Source organism: Mobula hypostoma, chromosome 1 (genome assembly GCF_963921235.1).
Source record: "Mobula hypostoma chromosome 1, sMobHyp1.1, whole genome shotgun sequence".
NCBI lineage: Eukaryota > Metazoa > Chordata > Chondrichthyes > Myliobatiformes > Myliobatidae > Mobula > Mobula hypostoma.
In genome coordinates this window covers 47,380,013-47,397,447 of record NC_086097.1, presented here as the reverse complement: position 1 = coordinate 47,397,447, position 17,435 = coordinate 47,380,013, and the positions used below count along the sequence as shown (strand labels likewise).

At 42.8% G+C, this 17,435-nt stretch overlaps 2 protein-coding genes across 4 annotated transcripts in view; one reads left to right on the top strand and one right to left on the bottom strand.

Annotated features, from left to right (window-relative positions):
- Window positions 1-17,283, bottom strand: part of LOC134346480 (cytochrome c oxidase assembly factor 8) — a 32,510-nt gene extending 15,227 nt beyond the window's left edge. The window contains exons 1-3 of the mRNA XM_063047855.1: window positions 17,052-17,283; window positions 12,409-12,606; window positions 334-397 (exon numbers count right to left, since the gene is read on the bottom strand). Coding sequence (XP_062903925.1) covers window positions 334-397; window positions 12,409-12,606; window positions 17,052-17,210 — 421 coding nt within the window. The 5' untranslated portion in view covers window positions 17,211-17,283. The remainder of the gene's footprint in view (window positions 1-333; window positions 398-12,408; window positions 12,607-17,051) is intronic.
- Window positions 17,248-17,435, top strand: part of bag5 (BCL2 associated athanogene 5) — a 48,406-nt gene continuing 48,218 nt past the window's right edge. Inside the window, exon 1 of one of the 3 annotated variants that reach the window (XR_010017928.1) lies at window positions 17,248-17,366. The gene's annotated coding sequence lies outside the window, so the exon portion shown is untranslated. The remainder of the gene's footprint in view (window positions 17,367-17,435) is intronic. The other 2 variants (XM_063047804.1, XM_063047811.1) reach the window with 2 other exon arrangements.

The following is a 17,435-nucleotide window of genomic DNA, read 5'->3' as shown; positions in this document are numbered from 1 at the left end:
TTAGCATAGTAATTACAAAGGGGATGAATACTTTTTCATCCTCATCATTTTGGTTTTTAATTTTTAGTAAATTATTGACAAGTTTTGGAATTTTTCTTTTGATTTGACATGATGCACAAGGTTTTGTAGTTTAGCTTAAAATCAATATATATTTAAATTGAGAAATGAGACAGTAATATGCAAAAAGTCAGGGCTGAATACTTTTTCAAGGCACTGTATGCCCATAAATTTCCAAAACAGAATTTCTACACAATTTTGTTGAACCATAAAATGTCTTTTACAATTTGATCTTTAACATTTGAAATCAAAATTCAAAAGAAATAATTTACTCACCTTCTTCATCTCTTAATCCCAATCCCTTTGCTCGTAAGCATGAGTGTATAAACTCTTCTTTTTCCTTAAAACAAATATTTTACATTAAGATCGGACACATTTTCAAAATTATTCTCTAATAATTTCATCTACTTTTGAATTCAACTGTAACACTCTAATGTTACATGCAAGGGGAGTTCACCTACTCTAAATGATTAGCACTGAGCACTAATTGAGTATTCATGTATATTTATTTCATATACTATCATAAAAGTTTTTAGATATTAAACAGTTTTCTATCAGTTGCAACAAAACACTTGAATAGGCAGATTTTATTCCAAGACGTCACGTGTTTTGGTTCAGTGATGATGGCAATGGAGGTTGTATGTTACCATGCATGGTATTCAGCAGGTGTGATGCAGGGAAGAAAGGCCAAAACAGTTTGCTGCTGCAGTATATTGGGTTTGTAATGAAAAATATAAATCAGTGGTGTCACTGAAACTTCAAGTTCCTGGGTGGCAACAGCTCTGAATATCCATCCTGGCCCCAATATATTGAAGCAGTTACGAAGGCGGCATGCTATATTTCATTAGGAATCCGAGGAGACTAGCAAATTTCTACAGTGGACTGTGGAGAGCATTCTAGCTGGCTGCATCACCATCTGGTATGAGGCACCAATGTACAGTATGGGAAAGAGGTGCAGAGTTGTAGACTCTCCTCTTGCCACCTTCATCTTGGGCACTGGCTTCCCCATTATCAAGAACGTCTTCAACAGGTGATGCCTCAGGGAGGTCACATCCATCATTAATGACCTTCACCATCCAGGACATGCCCTCTTCTTATTGCTACCATCAGGAAAGAGGTACAAGAGCCTAAAGACTCTTAAGGAACAGCTTCTTCTGAAACATTAAATTATGACAAAGGTAACATGATCCTAGCCAAAGTAAAGTTTATTTCATTGGGAGTTTGCCCCATTCAAGTGAAAACCTTAAAGTTATTTTCACAATTTCCTGATCTACTATTCGATCCCCAATAAACACGCTCCTTCTCTTAGCAATTTCCTATGCAGCTGAAGAAAACCTGCCTTCTAAACATTGTTACTTCGCATTATCACTCTTTACTTCCAATCAAGTGTATTGCATTTGGTGATCACAATGTGGTTTTATCTACATTGGAGCTATATATCTTCTTCTTCTGGTCACTCTGCAAGGATGACCCTGCAGTTCCAGTTGGTCTCCTGTCACTTCTTCATCCCAGTTAGAACAGAGTTGAGGAGGAATTTCTTTAGCCAAAGAGTGATGAATCTGTAGAATTCATTGCCATAGATGGGGTATATTGAAAGACAAGGTTTATAGATTCTTGATTAGTAAGTGCATCAAAGGTTACGGGGGTGGGGGTAGGGGTAGTCAGGAGAACAAGATTGAGAGAGACAATGACTCTGTCATGATCAAATGGCAGAGCAGACTTGATGGGCCAAATGGCCTAATTCTGCTCCTCTGTTTTATGGCCTTATTCCCATTCCCACTCTGACCTCCATGTCTTCAGCTTCCTAAATTGTTCCTAAGAATCCCATGTGAGCCTAAGGAACGACATTTCATCTTTTGTCCAGCCATTTTGCAGCCTTCAGGATTGAATATGGAATCTAACTGTGTCCTATAACTGGCTTTTTCTGTAATAATTAGAAATGGGAGGCCCATTCTAATGTAAGGTCGTAAACGTAATAATTTTCTGCTTCACAGGTGCTACTTGATCTAGTGACCCGGGCATTGGCACCATTTGGTCTGCGGCTGAAAAGGGAGACATGGTTCAGGTGGAGAAGATGAAACACGCTTTGGTGCCTCCATTACTGAAAGAATGACCTCAGTTGGAGTTGAAGAACCAGATCTTATACCGGGTCACGTCACCCCCGGACCGACCTCAGCGTTGCCAGCTGGTTCTGCCCGAGAAGTATCGGAGGATTGCGTCGAAGTTACTTCATGATGTTTCTGGACATTTGGGGGTGGAAAAGACCTATGGTTTGCTCAATGATCAGTTTTACTGGCCCCGAATGAAGTCTGAGGTTGAAGAATACTGCAAGTTGTGCATTCGCTGCATACGCCGGAAGACACTGCCTACACAGGCAGCTCCTTTGTCCCATTTGCCCCTGGACCTGGTGTGTATGGATTTCCTGTCCATAGAACCCAATGCCAGCAACACGGCGAATGTCTTAGTCATCATAGACCACTACACCAGATATACTCAGGCTTTTCCTACCAGGGACCAGAGGGCGTCTATGGTGGCAAAAGTATTATGGGAGAAGTATTCCATTCATTATGGCCTTCCCAGGTGGATACATAGTGACCAGGGACGGGACTTCGAGAGCAGACTCATCTATGAGTTACTGGGCATGCTGGGAGTTGAGAAATCGAGGACCACGCCCTATCACTCACAGGGAGATCCCCAGCCTGAAAGGTTTCATCAGACCTTGCTAGACATGGCTCTTGACGTGAGTTGGCAACAGCACATGACGAACATCGAGCTCTATAACAGGCTACAGAAGCTCACCACTAAAATCGAGGTGAGAAGACTGCAACTAGCGGGGCACTATCTATGCCACCCCGGGCTACCTGCCTGCCTACCTAGTCATCAAACGGGAGCCCAAGCACGGGAGGATGAACCATGGGCGCCCTCACAAGACTATGGTCAACACACTCCTAGAAGACAGCGGCGCAGCTAATGTAGATGAACTGAACACACTGATGAGGGAGAGGGAGAAGTGGAGAGTCCGTCATCGTGCCCGACGCCGGCCCCCTAGGCCTGAGTCGACGTAGTAGTAGTAGTTGCTAGACATGCTCGGGACCATGGAGATCAGCAAGAAGAGCAGGTGGAATCAACATATTGGGCATGTGTTTCACTGTTACAAGTGTACATGAAATGAAGTTACTGGGTACTCGCCATATTATCCGATGTTTGGGCGTGAGGCAAGGTTGCCCATTGACCTTTGTTTTGGGACTAACGCGGGTGACTTACCACTGAAGCTTTATCTGAAGTACGTGTCTGATATGAGGAGAGAGCTGAAAAGGGCTCATGAATTGGCTGGGGTTGCGGCCGCCAAGCAGAATCAAGGGAATAAGAGGAGGTATGATCAGAAAGTGAGGTTCTCCCAACTCCTGCTGGGAGACCAAATCCTCATAAGGAATTTGGGACGACCAGGAAAGCACAAGTTGGCTGACCGCTGAGTGGCCACACCCTATGTGGTAAAGAGTCAGATGCCAAACCTACTGGTTTTCCGGGCGAGACCAGAGGAGGAGAAGGGGCCTGTCAAGATTCTCCATCGGAACTACCTGTTGCCCCTGGGACAAGAGGTGCAGGTAGACCAAGAGTCCGACTTGGAGCCTACACCTAGTAAGAGGACTCTGCGAAAACACGGGGCGACTGCAGGGCCCACAGAGGCAGACGCTGGGCTGGGCCCCGCCCATGACAGGGATACTGATTCCAAGGATGATGATCTGGATGTGTGATACATGCTGCCCTTCACTAACTCCCCATTGATTAAGGAAGAGACCCCTGGCCCTTCTCCCACTGAGTCAGGTGAAGTGAAGTGGGCTAGCTATGGGCAGCGTGGTTACAGCAGGACACTGAAGGAGAGAAAGCGGGGCCTGGGCACGGGACAGAGGGCTCCGAGATGCAGGGGGGCAAGAGTGATAGATCGGGGGAGGACTCAGCAAGCAGACCCGAAGTACCCCCGGTAGCGTCTGAGTCTGAAGAGTTAGGTGAGCAGGTACGGAGGTCTCAGAGAATTAGGAGACCACTGGATAAGTTGGCCTATGTAGCGCCTGGGGAACAGGGCGTGATCTCTACTGTTTTGGGGAGCTATGTCACTGCATTCTGCACCTGGATTGGGCTTTGTGTTTTGCAGGAAGGGTTGGCGAATTATCTCGTCATGAGGGCATGACTTAATTCAGTGGGGAGAGAATGTAATGGTTTCTCTGTAATGTTAACTGATGAGGTAATGGTTTCTCTGTAGCAGCAATGTTTGGGTTATAGGAGGGAGAAGAAGATGGTGGCGGGACGCAGCACGCGCGGCCGTTCCAAATTGATATCGATATGTGTTAACTAGGGGGCCGTGCACAATCTGGATTTGATGGAGACAGCTGTGAGAAGCACGGAGGAACATCTGGAGTAACTTCTGAAATGCCCGCTTTGCTGCCGCTGCTACTGTGCGATTGAGAATCTCCGGAGGGGAAGGCCCCAAATCCTCAGCTTTGCCTATTGCCTGTTGCCAGGGCCGAAGCGCTCAGCAGAGATGGTGCTCGGTGTCGGACAGCTGGTCGGAGGCTCAAAGTTTTCGGACGGACTTGGAGTCAGACTGTGGTCAGATGCTTCCAGTATGCTGCATTGGCAAGTTGGCAGCACTGGAGGTTCACTGTCCGCGTGAGATATGGGACTTTCGAAAGACTTTGAGACTTTTACCGTGCCAGGGTCTGTTCTTATCAAATTACGGTATTGCTTTGCACTGTTGTAACTATATGTTATAATCATGTGGTTTTTGTTAGTTTTTTAAGTCGGTTTGTCATGTGCTTCTGTGATATCATTCTGGAAAAACATCGTATCATTTCTTAATGCATGCATTACTAAATGACAATAAAAGAGGACTGCGCATCCTCATAATCTAATCTAATCTAAACTAGAGATAATGGGTGACTATTCAATGGGGGAAATGTTATTCTTTCTTGTGTGTCTGAAAGCTGTTGGTTTTGGGGTTTTGCCAGAAGGCGCGAGGGGAATGAAGAGAGGAGATGTGACTTGAGTGAATCGGTGGGCCGCCCGACCAGAGGGGAATCCAAGCGGGGGTCCAAAGGAGGAGATCGATGGTGGAAGAAGAACTGTTGAATTGCGTGAGCTTCAACTTTGCGTGCACATGACCGTTTAATAAGATTACTAGCACCTTTTCTTTTATGTTTTCATTCTCTACTAACCATATAGTCTGTGAGGGGATCCTGGAGTGCCCCTAATAACTGTTTGAAGAGAGAGTTATTTATCACCGATGGTTTGTTTTGAAGAGAGAGAGAGAGAGAGAGGAAGATTAATGGTTGGACTGACCCATTAGGGCACGGGAGGTAACTTTGGATTTCTACTTTGGAGATAGCACCAAGCAGCTCGAAGGTTGCTATGGTGACCAACAGCACATTTTTGATGTTACTTTCAAGGACAGCTCTGCTTGCTTGCATGTCCTCACAGACAAAGGAAGAAGGGACTCTGAATGGCAGGTGATGCTCAGCGCAGTGAGATAAACAGGAGGTCAGATGATACAGACCTCAGACACATGATCTAGACACTGAATGAGCATTGTTGTGCCCGCAGAGAAAGTGGGTTTTGGAGGATCGATCCAATTGCTCTTGCAGTGGAAGAAGGAGAAGGGGTTGACTGGTGGGGAGCTGTCTATGTGTCCACCCTTGCCGGGGTGATAGCTCCAACACGGGAAAACCGGTCCCCCTTGTTAAAGTCACAGTCGGTGACTTGTGAAGGATTTCGGAGAATGACGAGAAGATTGGCATCAGCTCACCTGAAGACTCAAATCTCTCTCTCTCTCTCTCTCTCCCCCCATCGCTACTCAACTAAATACCACGAACTGAACTGAACCGAACTTTGCTCATCATCGTAAGACTGTATCTTTTTACCCCTAGACTTAAAGAAGCTTGGTTTTTCATACATATATTTCCACACTTACTGATTTACATATATATACACACACATATACATAGACACATACATATATATATATAAAATCACTGCTAACCTGTTTGATTTATTTACATTTATATTACTGTATTGCGTAGTCACTAATAACTATTATTAGTTTATAGCAATACTGGACTCCAAAGTGTTTTCCATCTCTGCTGGTTCTTTATTCCCGTCGTGGGGTTTGTGACAAAATTGGGGCCTGCGTCCGCGATATGAACAAATTGGTCGGGAGGCTGGTTTGAATTGATTGGGGAAATTTCCTTTTGTTTTGGTTGTGTGGAAATACAGCAGAAATGGACGTTAGTGTTGAGGAGTTTATGTTGGAACCAACCCCGGAAGCGTTGGATAATGCTACGAGGGTTGTGCTGTGGGGAATTGCTCAAAGGTGACCACTAAAATGAGGAAAATTCAGATACATATGTCAGTAGCCCAGCATTATGTAGCTAAGGGAACGTTTGAGGAAGAAGCGTTAGAGTTATTTGCTTAAAGTAAGGTACATGCTGAGGCTGAAGCTCAGTCGAAACTGAAATTGGATTTAATACAGCTCGAGGCTGTTGAAGCAGAAAAGAGGAGGGTCCGTGAGGCTAGAAAGGCAGAAAGACAGAGAGAAGAGGCAGAAAGACACAGACCGCTTGAGAGGGAGAAATGGCAACGTGAAGACCATGTGGCAGAAAGGCAGAGACAGTTTAAAAGAGAGAGGTTGCAGCAAAGAGGTTTAGAGTCGGACCCTGATGATTTTTACAGCTCGGAAGGGCTAGTCTTGCGTGATGAATTTAAAAGTTGTGTTCCTGATGAGGTAGGGGCATACCCAGTTGCACAGGATGCCACTACCCTGAGGGGGTCTGATAGGAAAGCACACGAAGAAGTTTTAACCCACAAGGTTGAGTTTACTCCAGAAAAGAGTTTGCCAGCGAATAGCTGGGAGGTTCGGGAAGACCTTGAATTTGAAACTGGGACAAGTGATGACAGCCTAGAAGAGGCAGTTGTTCCGACTGAACGTGTTCAGGTTGTTGAAGTACCTGTGAGTTCACAGGATTCTAAACCTTAGGCTGAGGCTCAGTTGAAGTCTGAAGTGTCTGACTTGGTTGGAAAGGAATGCAGTTTTTGTGTCAGATGATCTTGGTTCAGTGAATAAGGGGTTAACTTTGGTACCAGTGGAATGGAAGGATTCTCAGTCATTGCTATTAGACTGTGTTTTAAAGGTTGGTGGAGAGGTGAAAATTGGTGAGGTCAGTGTTGTTGAAAATAATGGCAAAAGTGCTGTTCCTGGACTTTTGGGTAAAGTGCTGGAAAAGGTTGGATTGGTTGCGTGACCTTTGACCCTGCTTGCAGGACAAAGGCGCGCTGAGAAAAGATGTGCTAGTTTGTTGAATTTTGTTTGGACATTTGAGCACCTGCAAGGTCATAATGTTAGGCAGTGTAATGTTATGGAGAAGGAAGAAAACTATTATGGTTTTGGAGTGGAAGTTGCTGTGGAAGCAAGTCGAAGCATAGGTCATAATCAGATGGGTAGTTTATTTGGTTTCTTTCATAATGTATACATGATTCTGATCAGCCTGATGATGGTGCTGAATTTAATAAACAATGGAGGCATGTTGACAGCTCTCCAAGATAAGAGTGTTTCAGCAATTCAGCTGATGGATAAGGCTGTTCAGCTGATGAGTAAGCAGCCTGTTGAGGCCTATGGCAGAACCAGAGGTTTAAATTATTATGATGTGTCACAGACTTTCCTACCTTCCAGATTTCAGCAGGACTAAGACGGTAGTACAGCTGATAAGGGTAAGGTGTATAAGAAAGGTTTGTCTTTATTGAGGAAGGAATGTATAGAGGAACAGAAGCAAGATTCTGAAATGGTGGCATTAAAGGAGGTAGCTCTCACAGGAGAGGAGGTTCAGAGAGAGTCAGCAGAATATTATCTTAAAGATAGGGTGTTGATGAGGAAATGGAGACCAGCCACTGTGCCTGCAAGTCACGTGGTGGTTTTGAAAGGTTACAGGGCTGAAATTTTAAATATGGCTTACAGTATGCCTTTAGATGGAAATCATGGAGTGAGAAAGACAGTGAACAGGGTTGTGAAGGAATTTTACTGGCCTAGGTTAAGGAAGGATGTAGTGAATTGTGTGGGCCCATTGGTTATCAGTAGGTCCCCTGAAGCAATGTCTTTTGAAAATACGGAGGCCAAGACGGTGGTAACAGCATTCAGTAAGTTTTACACACTGGTAGGTCTGCCCAGAGAAATTCAATTTGACCAGGGCAGTAACTTTACTTCAGGAACATTCCAGGGGATAGTTAGAGAACTGGAAGCTAAGCACATGATGTCATCTACATATAACACAGGGTCCAAGGGAGCTTTGGAACAGCTCAACTCAACTCTTAGAACCATGATTAAAGCACATTATGGTGTGAGAATTGGAGAAAATTGGAACGAGGAGGTTCCCCTCTTCTTATTTATTGTTGGAGATTTGATTCAGAAGGCAGTGAAGGGTAGGTTGTTGGAACTTGTATTCAGTTACAGGCCAAAAGGACCTTTGACCCTACTCAGAGAACGCTGGAAGGGATTTAGTAGGCTTTGTGACTTTGCCAAGGAAAGTTTACAAAATGGTGGAGTCAAAATAAGACACTCGTTTGCTAGAATTGCAGCTGGGAGAATTGTTATGGAACAAGATGGAGTCGTGAAATCTGATAGTGGAATGGAAAAACATGTTTACCCATGAACCTAGACTCACCCAGATGTCAGAATTCCATTGTTTTGAAAAATATTACTGATAAGGTCCATCAGTTGGACCCAAAACCAAAAAAACAAGTAAAAGGACTAATTGGTGTTTTGAAATGGTGCACAGGTGCAGTGCATCATGTCATTATGAATTCAGCCCAGCCTATGAAATGGCATCTTCACAGAGTGAACTTTGAGAAAAGTAAAATGGTTGAAGAAATTAGAAACAAGAAAGAACAAAGAGAGAGAATGGATGACTGTATTGATAGAGTGGGGAAGACTAAATGCCTTATAAAGATTGACTTGTTAAAAGGATACTGGGGTGTTCCTTTAACAGAGAGGGCTAAGGAGATGTCAGTATTTGTGACACCATCTAGACTGTATAAATACAATGTTTTACACTTCGGGATGAAAAGTGCACCAGGGACATTTCAAAGAATGATCAATTCGGTGATTAGAGGGTTAGAAAACACAGGGGCTTAAATTGATGACTTAGTGGTCTGGAGTGACATGTGGGAAGAACATATTGTAGCGGTAGAAAAACTGTTTGACAGACTTTCTAAGGCCAATCTTAGGGTGAACCTCGCTAAAAGTGAGTTTGGCCATGCCACAGTCACATATCTGGGTTATGTGGTGGGCCAAGGCCAGCTGGCTCCTGTACAGGCCAAGGTTCAAGCTATTGCTGAAGTTCCTGTTCCAACTGGCAAGAGAGCTTTGAGAAGGTTTTTAGGGATGGTTGGATATTATAGAAAATTTTGTAAGAACTTTGCTGACATTGCTCTCCCCCTAACAAAACTCCTCGGGAAGAGTGAAAGATTTGTATGGAATGACCTTTGCCAGGAGGCATTTGAACATTTGAAAACCATCCTGTGTTATCATCCTGTGCTCAAAGCAACGGATTTTTCAAAACCATTCTCGATAGCAACAGACGCTAGTGACGAAGCTGCTGGGGCAGTACTGTTACAGAAGGGTGCGGACGATATTGAACACCCAGTAGCTTATTTCTCAAGGAAATTTAACATGAACCAGAAGAATTATTCAACTGTTGAAAAGGAGTTATTGGCACTTATTCTGGCCTTACAACATTTTGAGGTTTATACTTGTCCTGTGAGGGGATCCTGGAGTGCCCCTATTAACTGTTTGGAGAGAGAAGAGAGAGAGAGAGAAGAGAGAGAAGAGAGAGAAGAGAGAGAGAGAGAGAAGGGGAGAGAGAGAGAGAGAGATAGAGATAGAGATAGAGATAGAGAGATAGATAGATAGATACGTTGCTGGTGAACACAGCAGGTCAGGCAGCATCTCTAGGAAGAGGTGCAGTCGACGTTTCAGGCTGAGACCCTTCATCAGGACTAACGTTAGTCCTGATGAAGGGTCTCGGCCTGAAATGTCGACTGCACCTCTTCCTAGAGATGCTGCCTGGCCTGCTGCGTTCACCAGCAACTTTGATGTGTGTTGCTTGAATATCCAGCATCTGCAGAATTCCTGTTGTTTGAGTTACTTATCACCGATGGTTTGTTTTGAAAAGAGAGAGAGAGACAAAGGTTAACGGTTGGACTGTCCCGTTAGGGTACGGGAGGTAACTTTGGATTTCTACTTTGGAGATAGCACCAAGCAGCTTGAAGGTTGCTATGGTGACCGACAGCACATTTTTGATGTTACTTTCAAGGACAGCTCTGCTTGCTTGCATGTCCTCACAGACAAAGGAAGGAGGGACTCTTTGAATGACAGGTGATGCTCAGCACAGTGAGATAAATAGGATGTCAGATGATACAGACCTCAGACACCTGATCTGGACACTAAATGAGCATTGTTGTGCCCGCAGAGAAAGTGGGTTTTGGAGGATCGATCCAATTGCTCTTGCAGTGGAAGAAGGAGAAGGGGTTGACTGGTGGGGAGTTGTCTATGTGTCCACCCTTGCTGGGGTGATAGCTCCACCACGGGAAAAGTCACAGTCGGTGGCTTGTGAAGGACTTCAAGAAGATCGACGGCATCAGCTCACCTGAAGACTCAAATCTCTCTCTCTCCCCCCATCGCTACTGAACTAAATACCATGAACTGAACTGAACCGAACTTTGCTCATCATCGTAAGACTGTATCTTTTTACCCTTAGACTTAAAGCTTGGTTTTTCATACATGTATTTCCACACTTTCTGATATACTTACACACATATATATATAAAATCATTGCTAACCAGTTTGATTTATTTACATTTATATTACTGTATTGCGTAGTCACTAATAAATATTATTAGTTTATAGCAATACTAGACTCCAAAGTGTTTTCCATCTCTGCTGGTTCTTTATCCCCGTCACGGGGTTCGTGCAAGTCAAAGTAAGTTATAAAGCTTAATCGTTTAATTGCATATTGTGCACGGTTTGTTATTTCGGGGTACTAAATTTGTAATGGTGGACACATCGCACAGCATCAATCCAAAGGAGATTTCTTTAGTTTGGTCTGGCAGGGGGGTTATCACCCCCTAGATTAAGCCGCTAGAAGAAGCAAGTGTTACATGTGATAGGAAAATTCTCCAGCATAATGCTGAGGAAACCTGGCAAAACGGGGTGGCATGGTGGCACAGCAGTACAGCGATTATTGCCGATGACTCTCAGCTCCAAGGGACCTGTTCAATCCTGACCACAGCTGCTAACTGAGTGAAGTTTGCTCCTTCTCTCCAGCTGCTCCAGTTTCCTCCCACATCCAAAGACATGGTTAATGCCTTACTGTAACTTATCCTTCAATGTAGGCTCATGAGAAAAAGAATCAAAGAGGAGTTGATAAAGAATGAGTTGCAGAAATACAGGAAATTTACAAAAGGGAAGAGGACTGTTGGGGTTGCTGCCCTGGGAGCCAGTAGGCCAAACAGCGTCCTTCTGCATCCAGTGGCAAAGTAGGATGATGTTTATACTGGCAACCTCTCCCTCAATGTCACAAAAACAAAGCAGCTGGTTGTGGACCCAAGAGGACTGGAGACAGGCTAATCCCTATTGACATCAATGGTTGAGAGGGTGAACAGCTTCAAGTTCCTCGGCATACACATCACTGAGGATCTCATTTGGTCTATACACAACGGCTTTGTGGTGAGAAAGGCACAACAGCACATCTTTCACCTCAGACGGTTGAAGCAGTTTGGCATGAGTCCCCAAATCCTAAGAACATTCTATAGGGGCACAATTGAGAGCATCCTGACCAGATGCATTACTGCCTGGTATGGGAACTGTACTTCCCTCAATTGCAGGACTCTGCAGAGAGTGGTGCGGACAGCCCAGCACATCTATAGATGGGAACTTCCCACTATTCAAGACATTTACAGAGACAGGTGTGTAAAAAGGGCCTGAAGGATCATCGGGGACCCGTGTCACCCCAACCACAAACTATCCCAACTGCTACCATCCAGCAAACAGTACCACAGCATAAAAGCCAGCAGCAACAGGCCCCAGGACAGCATCTTCCACCAGGTCATCCTGTCACAAGACAACAAATTTCACGATATAACAGTAATAAAAAATCTGACTCTGAAGTTAATTCTGACATATTTGCATAGTACAATGTGTAATACAAAATCTGTTTATATATTGTTGTTTCATAAACAAATCAGACAATTTTTAACTACTAAGAGCATACAGTATTTCAAATGAAAGTATAAAGAATTTACAATACTCACCTTGTTGAAAACTACATTCTGATTTGACCAAAATTTCTGGTTCCAATTCTGCGTATCTATTCTTAATTTTCTCAGCTGCCTTTCCAGTTTGGATTCATTCTTTGGAATGTGAAACTTCACGTATCTTAAGTTTGAAAATCTATCTGGAGGGCCAACCCAGTCAAAGTGTGAGTCCTTTGGCGGCTGGAAGTCTGAAATCTAAAAGATTATTTCAATTGGCACAAATTATTATTTATCTTAAAACTGTAGTGAGATTCAAAATTGACCTCACAATCTACCTCGCTGTGATCTGACACCTTACTGTCTACCTGCACTGTAACATTTTACTCTGCACTGTTTACCTTGTTCTACCTCAGTGCAACAATGTAATGAATTAATCTGTATGGATTGTATGCAAGACAAAAAAATCCACAATACTTCACTACATGTGACAATAATAAACTAATTTAAAAATTTAATTTACCGATTTTTAAAACCAAAGTCATAATTCACTTTTAATGAATAGATTGACTGGAGCCTGATATATTTTGGATAGCAGATACTAAGACAACATTCCTTGCATAGAGATGTGTGTGTGTGTGTGTGTGTGTGTGTGTGTGTACTGCACCTATAGGGTTATTAGACCCTCACTCTCCTGCAGGTGAATAAATAATTCCCTGCTTGTCCCAGGTATGTACAGTGGTGCTAAAAAGTTTGTGAACCCTGTAGAATTTTCTCTATTTCTCCATAAATAAGACCTAAAATGTGATCAGATCTTCATGGAAGTCCTAAAACTAGATAAACAGAACCTAATTAAATAAATAACACAAAATGCATTATATTTGTTCATTTATTTATTGAGAAAACACATGTATTTGTTGGAAAAAATGTGAACCTTTGCTTTCAGTAACTGGAGTGACCTCCTTGTGCAGCAATAACTTCTGCCAAACGTTTCCAGTAACTGTTTATCAATCCTGCACATCAGCTTGGAGGAATTTTAGGCCATTTCCTCCTTAGAAAATTGGGATGTTGGTGGGCTTCTTTGCATGAACTGCTTGTTTCAGGTTCTTCCACAACATTCTATAAGATTAAGGTCAGGACTTTGACTCAGCCATTCCAAAACACAATTCTTTTTAAACCATTCTGTTGTTGATCTACTTTTGTCTTTCAGATTATTGACTTGTTGCAATTATCCAACTTATATTGAGCTTCCGGTGATGGACTGCTACTCTGATATTCTCCTGTAACATTTCTTGATACAATTTTGAATTCATTGTTCCCTCAACCATTGCAAGCTGCTCAGGCCCTGAGGGAGCAAAGCAGCTCCAAACCATGATGCTTCTTCCACCATGCTTCACAGTTGGGATGTCCTTTTTCCTCCAAACAATGTGCATTTTTGCCCAAAAGTTCAACTTTTGTCTCTTCTGTCCATAGAACATTGTCCCAGAAGCACAGCAGAACATCCAGGTGGTCTTTTGCAAACCTGAGACATGCAGCAATGTTTTTTTGGAGAGCAGTGGTTTCCTACGCAGTGTCCTTCTATGAACACCTCTCTTGTTCAGTGTTTTTCTTACAGGCATTGATCACGTGGATAGTCAGAGACTTTTTCCCAGGGCTAAAATGGTTGCCACAAGAGGACACAGGTTTAAGTTGCTGGGGAATAGGTACAGAGGAGATGTCAGGGGTAATTTTTTTTTACAGAAAGTGGTGAGTGTGTGGAATGGGCTGCTGGCAACAGTGGTGGAGGCAGGTAAGATAGGGTCTTAAGAGACTTTTGGATAGGTACATGGAGCTTAGAAAAATAAAGGGCTATGGGTAAGCCTAGAAATTTCTAAGGTAGGAACATGTTCGGCACAACTTTGTGGGCTGAAGGGCCTGTATTATGCTGTAGGTTTTCTATGTTTCTATGGACAGATGAGCAGAGACCTTAGCAAGTTCTAGAGATTTCTGCAGGTCTTTTATTGTTACCGTTGGGTTCTTTTTCATCTCCTTCAGCATTACACGTTGTGCTCTTGGCGTGATCTTTGCAGGACGTCCACTCTCAGGGAGAGTAGCAACAATATTGAATTTCCTCCATTTGTAGACAATTTCTCTTACTGTGGACTGATGAACACTCAAGTCTTTAGAAATGTTTTTGTAGCCTTTTCTAGCTCACGCATCTCTACAATTCTTCTTCTAAGGCCCTCTGAAAGTTGTTTTGATCAAGGCATGGTGCACATAATCATTCTTGAGAAGAGCAGACTCTGCCAGCAACCTGACTTTGTGTGTTTTTTTTTGATAGAGCAGGGCACCTCTACAACCTAAACTTCCAATCCCATCTCATTGATTGGAACAGCTGACTCTAAATAGCTTTTGTAGAAGCCATTACCCCAAAGGTTCACATCCTTTTTTCTACATTTACATGTAATATTGCATAATTTTTCTCAATAAATATATAAACAAGTATAATGTATTTTGTGTTACTTATTTAATTAGGTTCTCTTTATCTAGTTTTAGGACTTACATGAGGAACTGATCACATTTAAATCATATTTATGGAGAAATAGAGAAAATTCTACAGGCTTCACAAACTTTTTAGTACCACTGTATTCTTGTGATTGATTCTTTTATTCCACAACATCACAATTAAAACTTGCTCACAAAAGTGATAGTTCAGATCAACAAGGACTTGAATTGCATCAATCGTTGGCCGATTTGTCAGCTTTCACATATCAATAATGTTTCATGTTTTTCTATGTTAAAAAAAACAGGTTAAATAAAATATTTAATGTTATATTAATTTCTCCAATGCCTTGGAAGCTATAATGTAAATAAAAGTAATTTAGTCAGATAGCTACAGAAAAGTACTGACATTTACTTAGATGCCTGAAGATATATTATTTAAAATTGACAAATCAAATTGGCCAGATTGAAATATTTGCAAACTAAACAATATTTGGAAGAAATTTTATCAAAGTAAAAAGAAACTGAAGAAAAGAAATGAAATATATTAAAACAAGTAAATCTTTATTGAATGCCAGGTCGCGTTGGAAGGCGATCAGATCAATCCTACATCGGTGAGACCTGATATAGACTGGGAGACCACTTTGTTGAGCACCTTAGCTCCGTCTGCAAAAAGTGGAATTTCCCAGTGGCTAACCATTTCAGTTCTTATCCCCATTCCGGCACGCCAGTTCATGACCTCTTCTGCCATGATAAGGCCACTCTCAGGGTGGAACAGCAACATCTCATGGACCTCCAACCTAATAATCCTGAAGAGGGGTCTCAACTCAAAATGTCAACTGTTTATTCATTTCCATAGACGCTGCCTGACCTGCTGAGTTCATTAGCATTGTGTGTGTTGATGGCATTAACATGGATTTCTTCAACTTCTAGTATTTCCCCAATCCCCTTCCTTCTTCATTTCCCCACTCTGGCCTCGAACCACTTCTCCTCAGCTATCTATCACCTCCCCCAGTGTCCCTCCTCCTTCCCTTTCTCCTATGATACACTATCCTCTCCATTCAGATTCCTTCTCCTCCAGTACTTCAGCTTTTCTACTTATCACTTCCCAACTTCTTACTTCACCCCCGGTTCAGCGTTCACCTTCTAGCTTGTCATCTTTTTTCTGGCATCTTCCCCCTTCCTTTCCAGTGCTGAAGAACTGCCTCAGCCCAAAACGGCTACTGTTTATTCACTTCCATTGATGCTGTCTGACCCACCTGAGTTCCTCCAGCACTTTGTGTGTGTTATTCTTAATTCAATCCCGTGTGGCTAGGATAAGAAGTGAATCTAGAGAAGAGTTCTTTATGTATTAACTGATATATATTATAATACTTACATTTAACATATTTTTTAAAAAAGCATATCCTTCCCTCTTCTCCCTTTTCAGCATTAGGAAGGGATTGCTCCCTTTGTAGTTACCTGGTCTGTTCTCCCTTCCCCACCAACTCTGCCCTATCCAGTATCACTGTCCTATACAACCGTTGCAGATGCAATAGCTGTCCTCTCACTTCTTTTCTTCCCAATAGCCATAGAACCAAACAATTAAAGTAAAACAGCGATTCTCTTGCATTTCTGCCAAACAATTTGCTCGGTTCGGTGATCACCATATGGTATTTTCTACAGAGAAGCCAAATGTAGCTTGGCTGACCGTTCAGATCCATGATTTACTTGAGTTTGTAGTTTAAAGCTGCCTACAAAAGCAACTAGCTGTTAAGTAATCTCTTACTAGATCTTCCTTCAGTTAGTCCTGACGAAGGGTCTCGGCCCGAAACGTCGACTATACCTCTTCCTAGAGATGCTGCCTGGCCTGCTGCGTTCACCAGCAACTTTGATGCGTGTAGCTGTTAAGTACCCATACTAAAAACTCCAAATTAATGCCAAGTTTAACTTTCTGTACATTAAATAATGGAAAGGGTTTACAAAAGTTCAACCAAACACCTGGCTCATGTAAAAGGACATTTGTTGCAACACCATGAGATGCTTGTACATAACGCTACATAACTACACGCTTTACTGTTATGAAAACTTTTCTGCGTAATTTACCTTACACAGTGTACATACTATTTGCCATTCTCTAAAATCTTCGATAACTTCACCCACTGGCGAAAATATACGGCGGAACAGAGTTCCGCTTCAAATTTGCATTGAATGACCTAAAGTCAGAGACACTCGTCCTTTACCTCGGTATCTTTTCCCCTTTCATCAGGGGAACTAGTTGAAATTGGACGGCAACAGCCATAATTCTGCGCTTCAGCTCTTTTTACATAAGCAGTCAGCAATAGTCTTCTCCAAAATGGGTTGCTGAAATATAAAACCAAAGCCCTAAGTTCATGGCTCATCACTTTTCCAAATATAAATTCCAATAAACCTCAAAAAGCTCGACGCTGGTTATAATTTACGGCAGTAAGGCGACCAAACCATTTCCTGTCGTAAAGGAATGTGTTCCTGTCGTGCGACAGGACTCCTCAAATGTCTTGCGGTGTCGTTGGTGAGTGGTGAGTGTTATCCAGCTCCGTGGTGGGATTGCGTGGTCTAAGCTGTCTGCTTTCGGTGGAAGTGGAAGG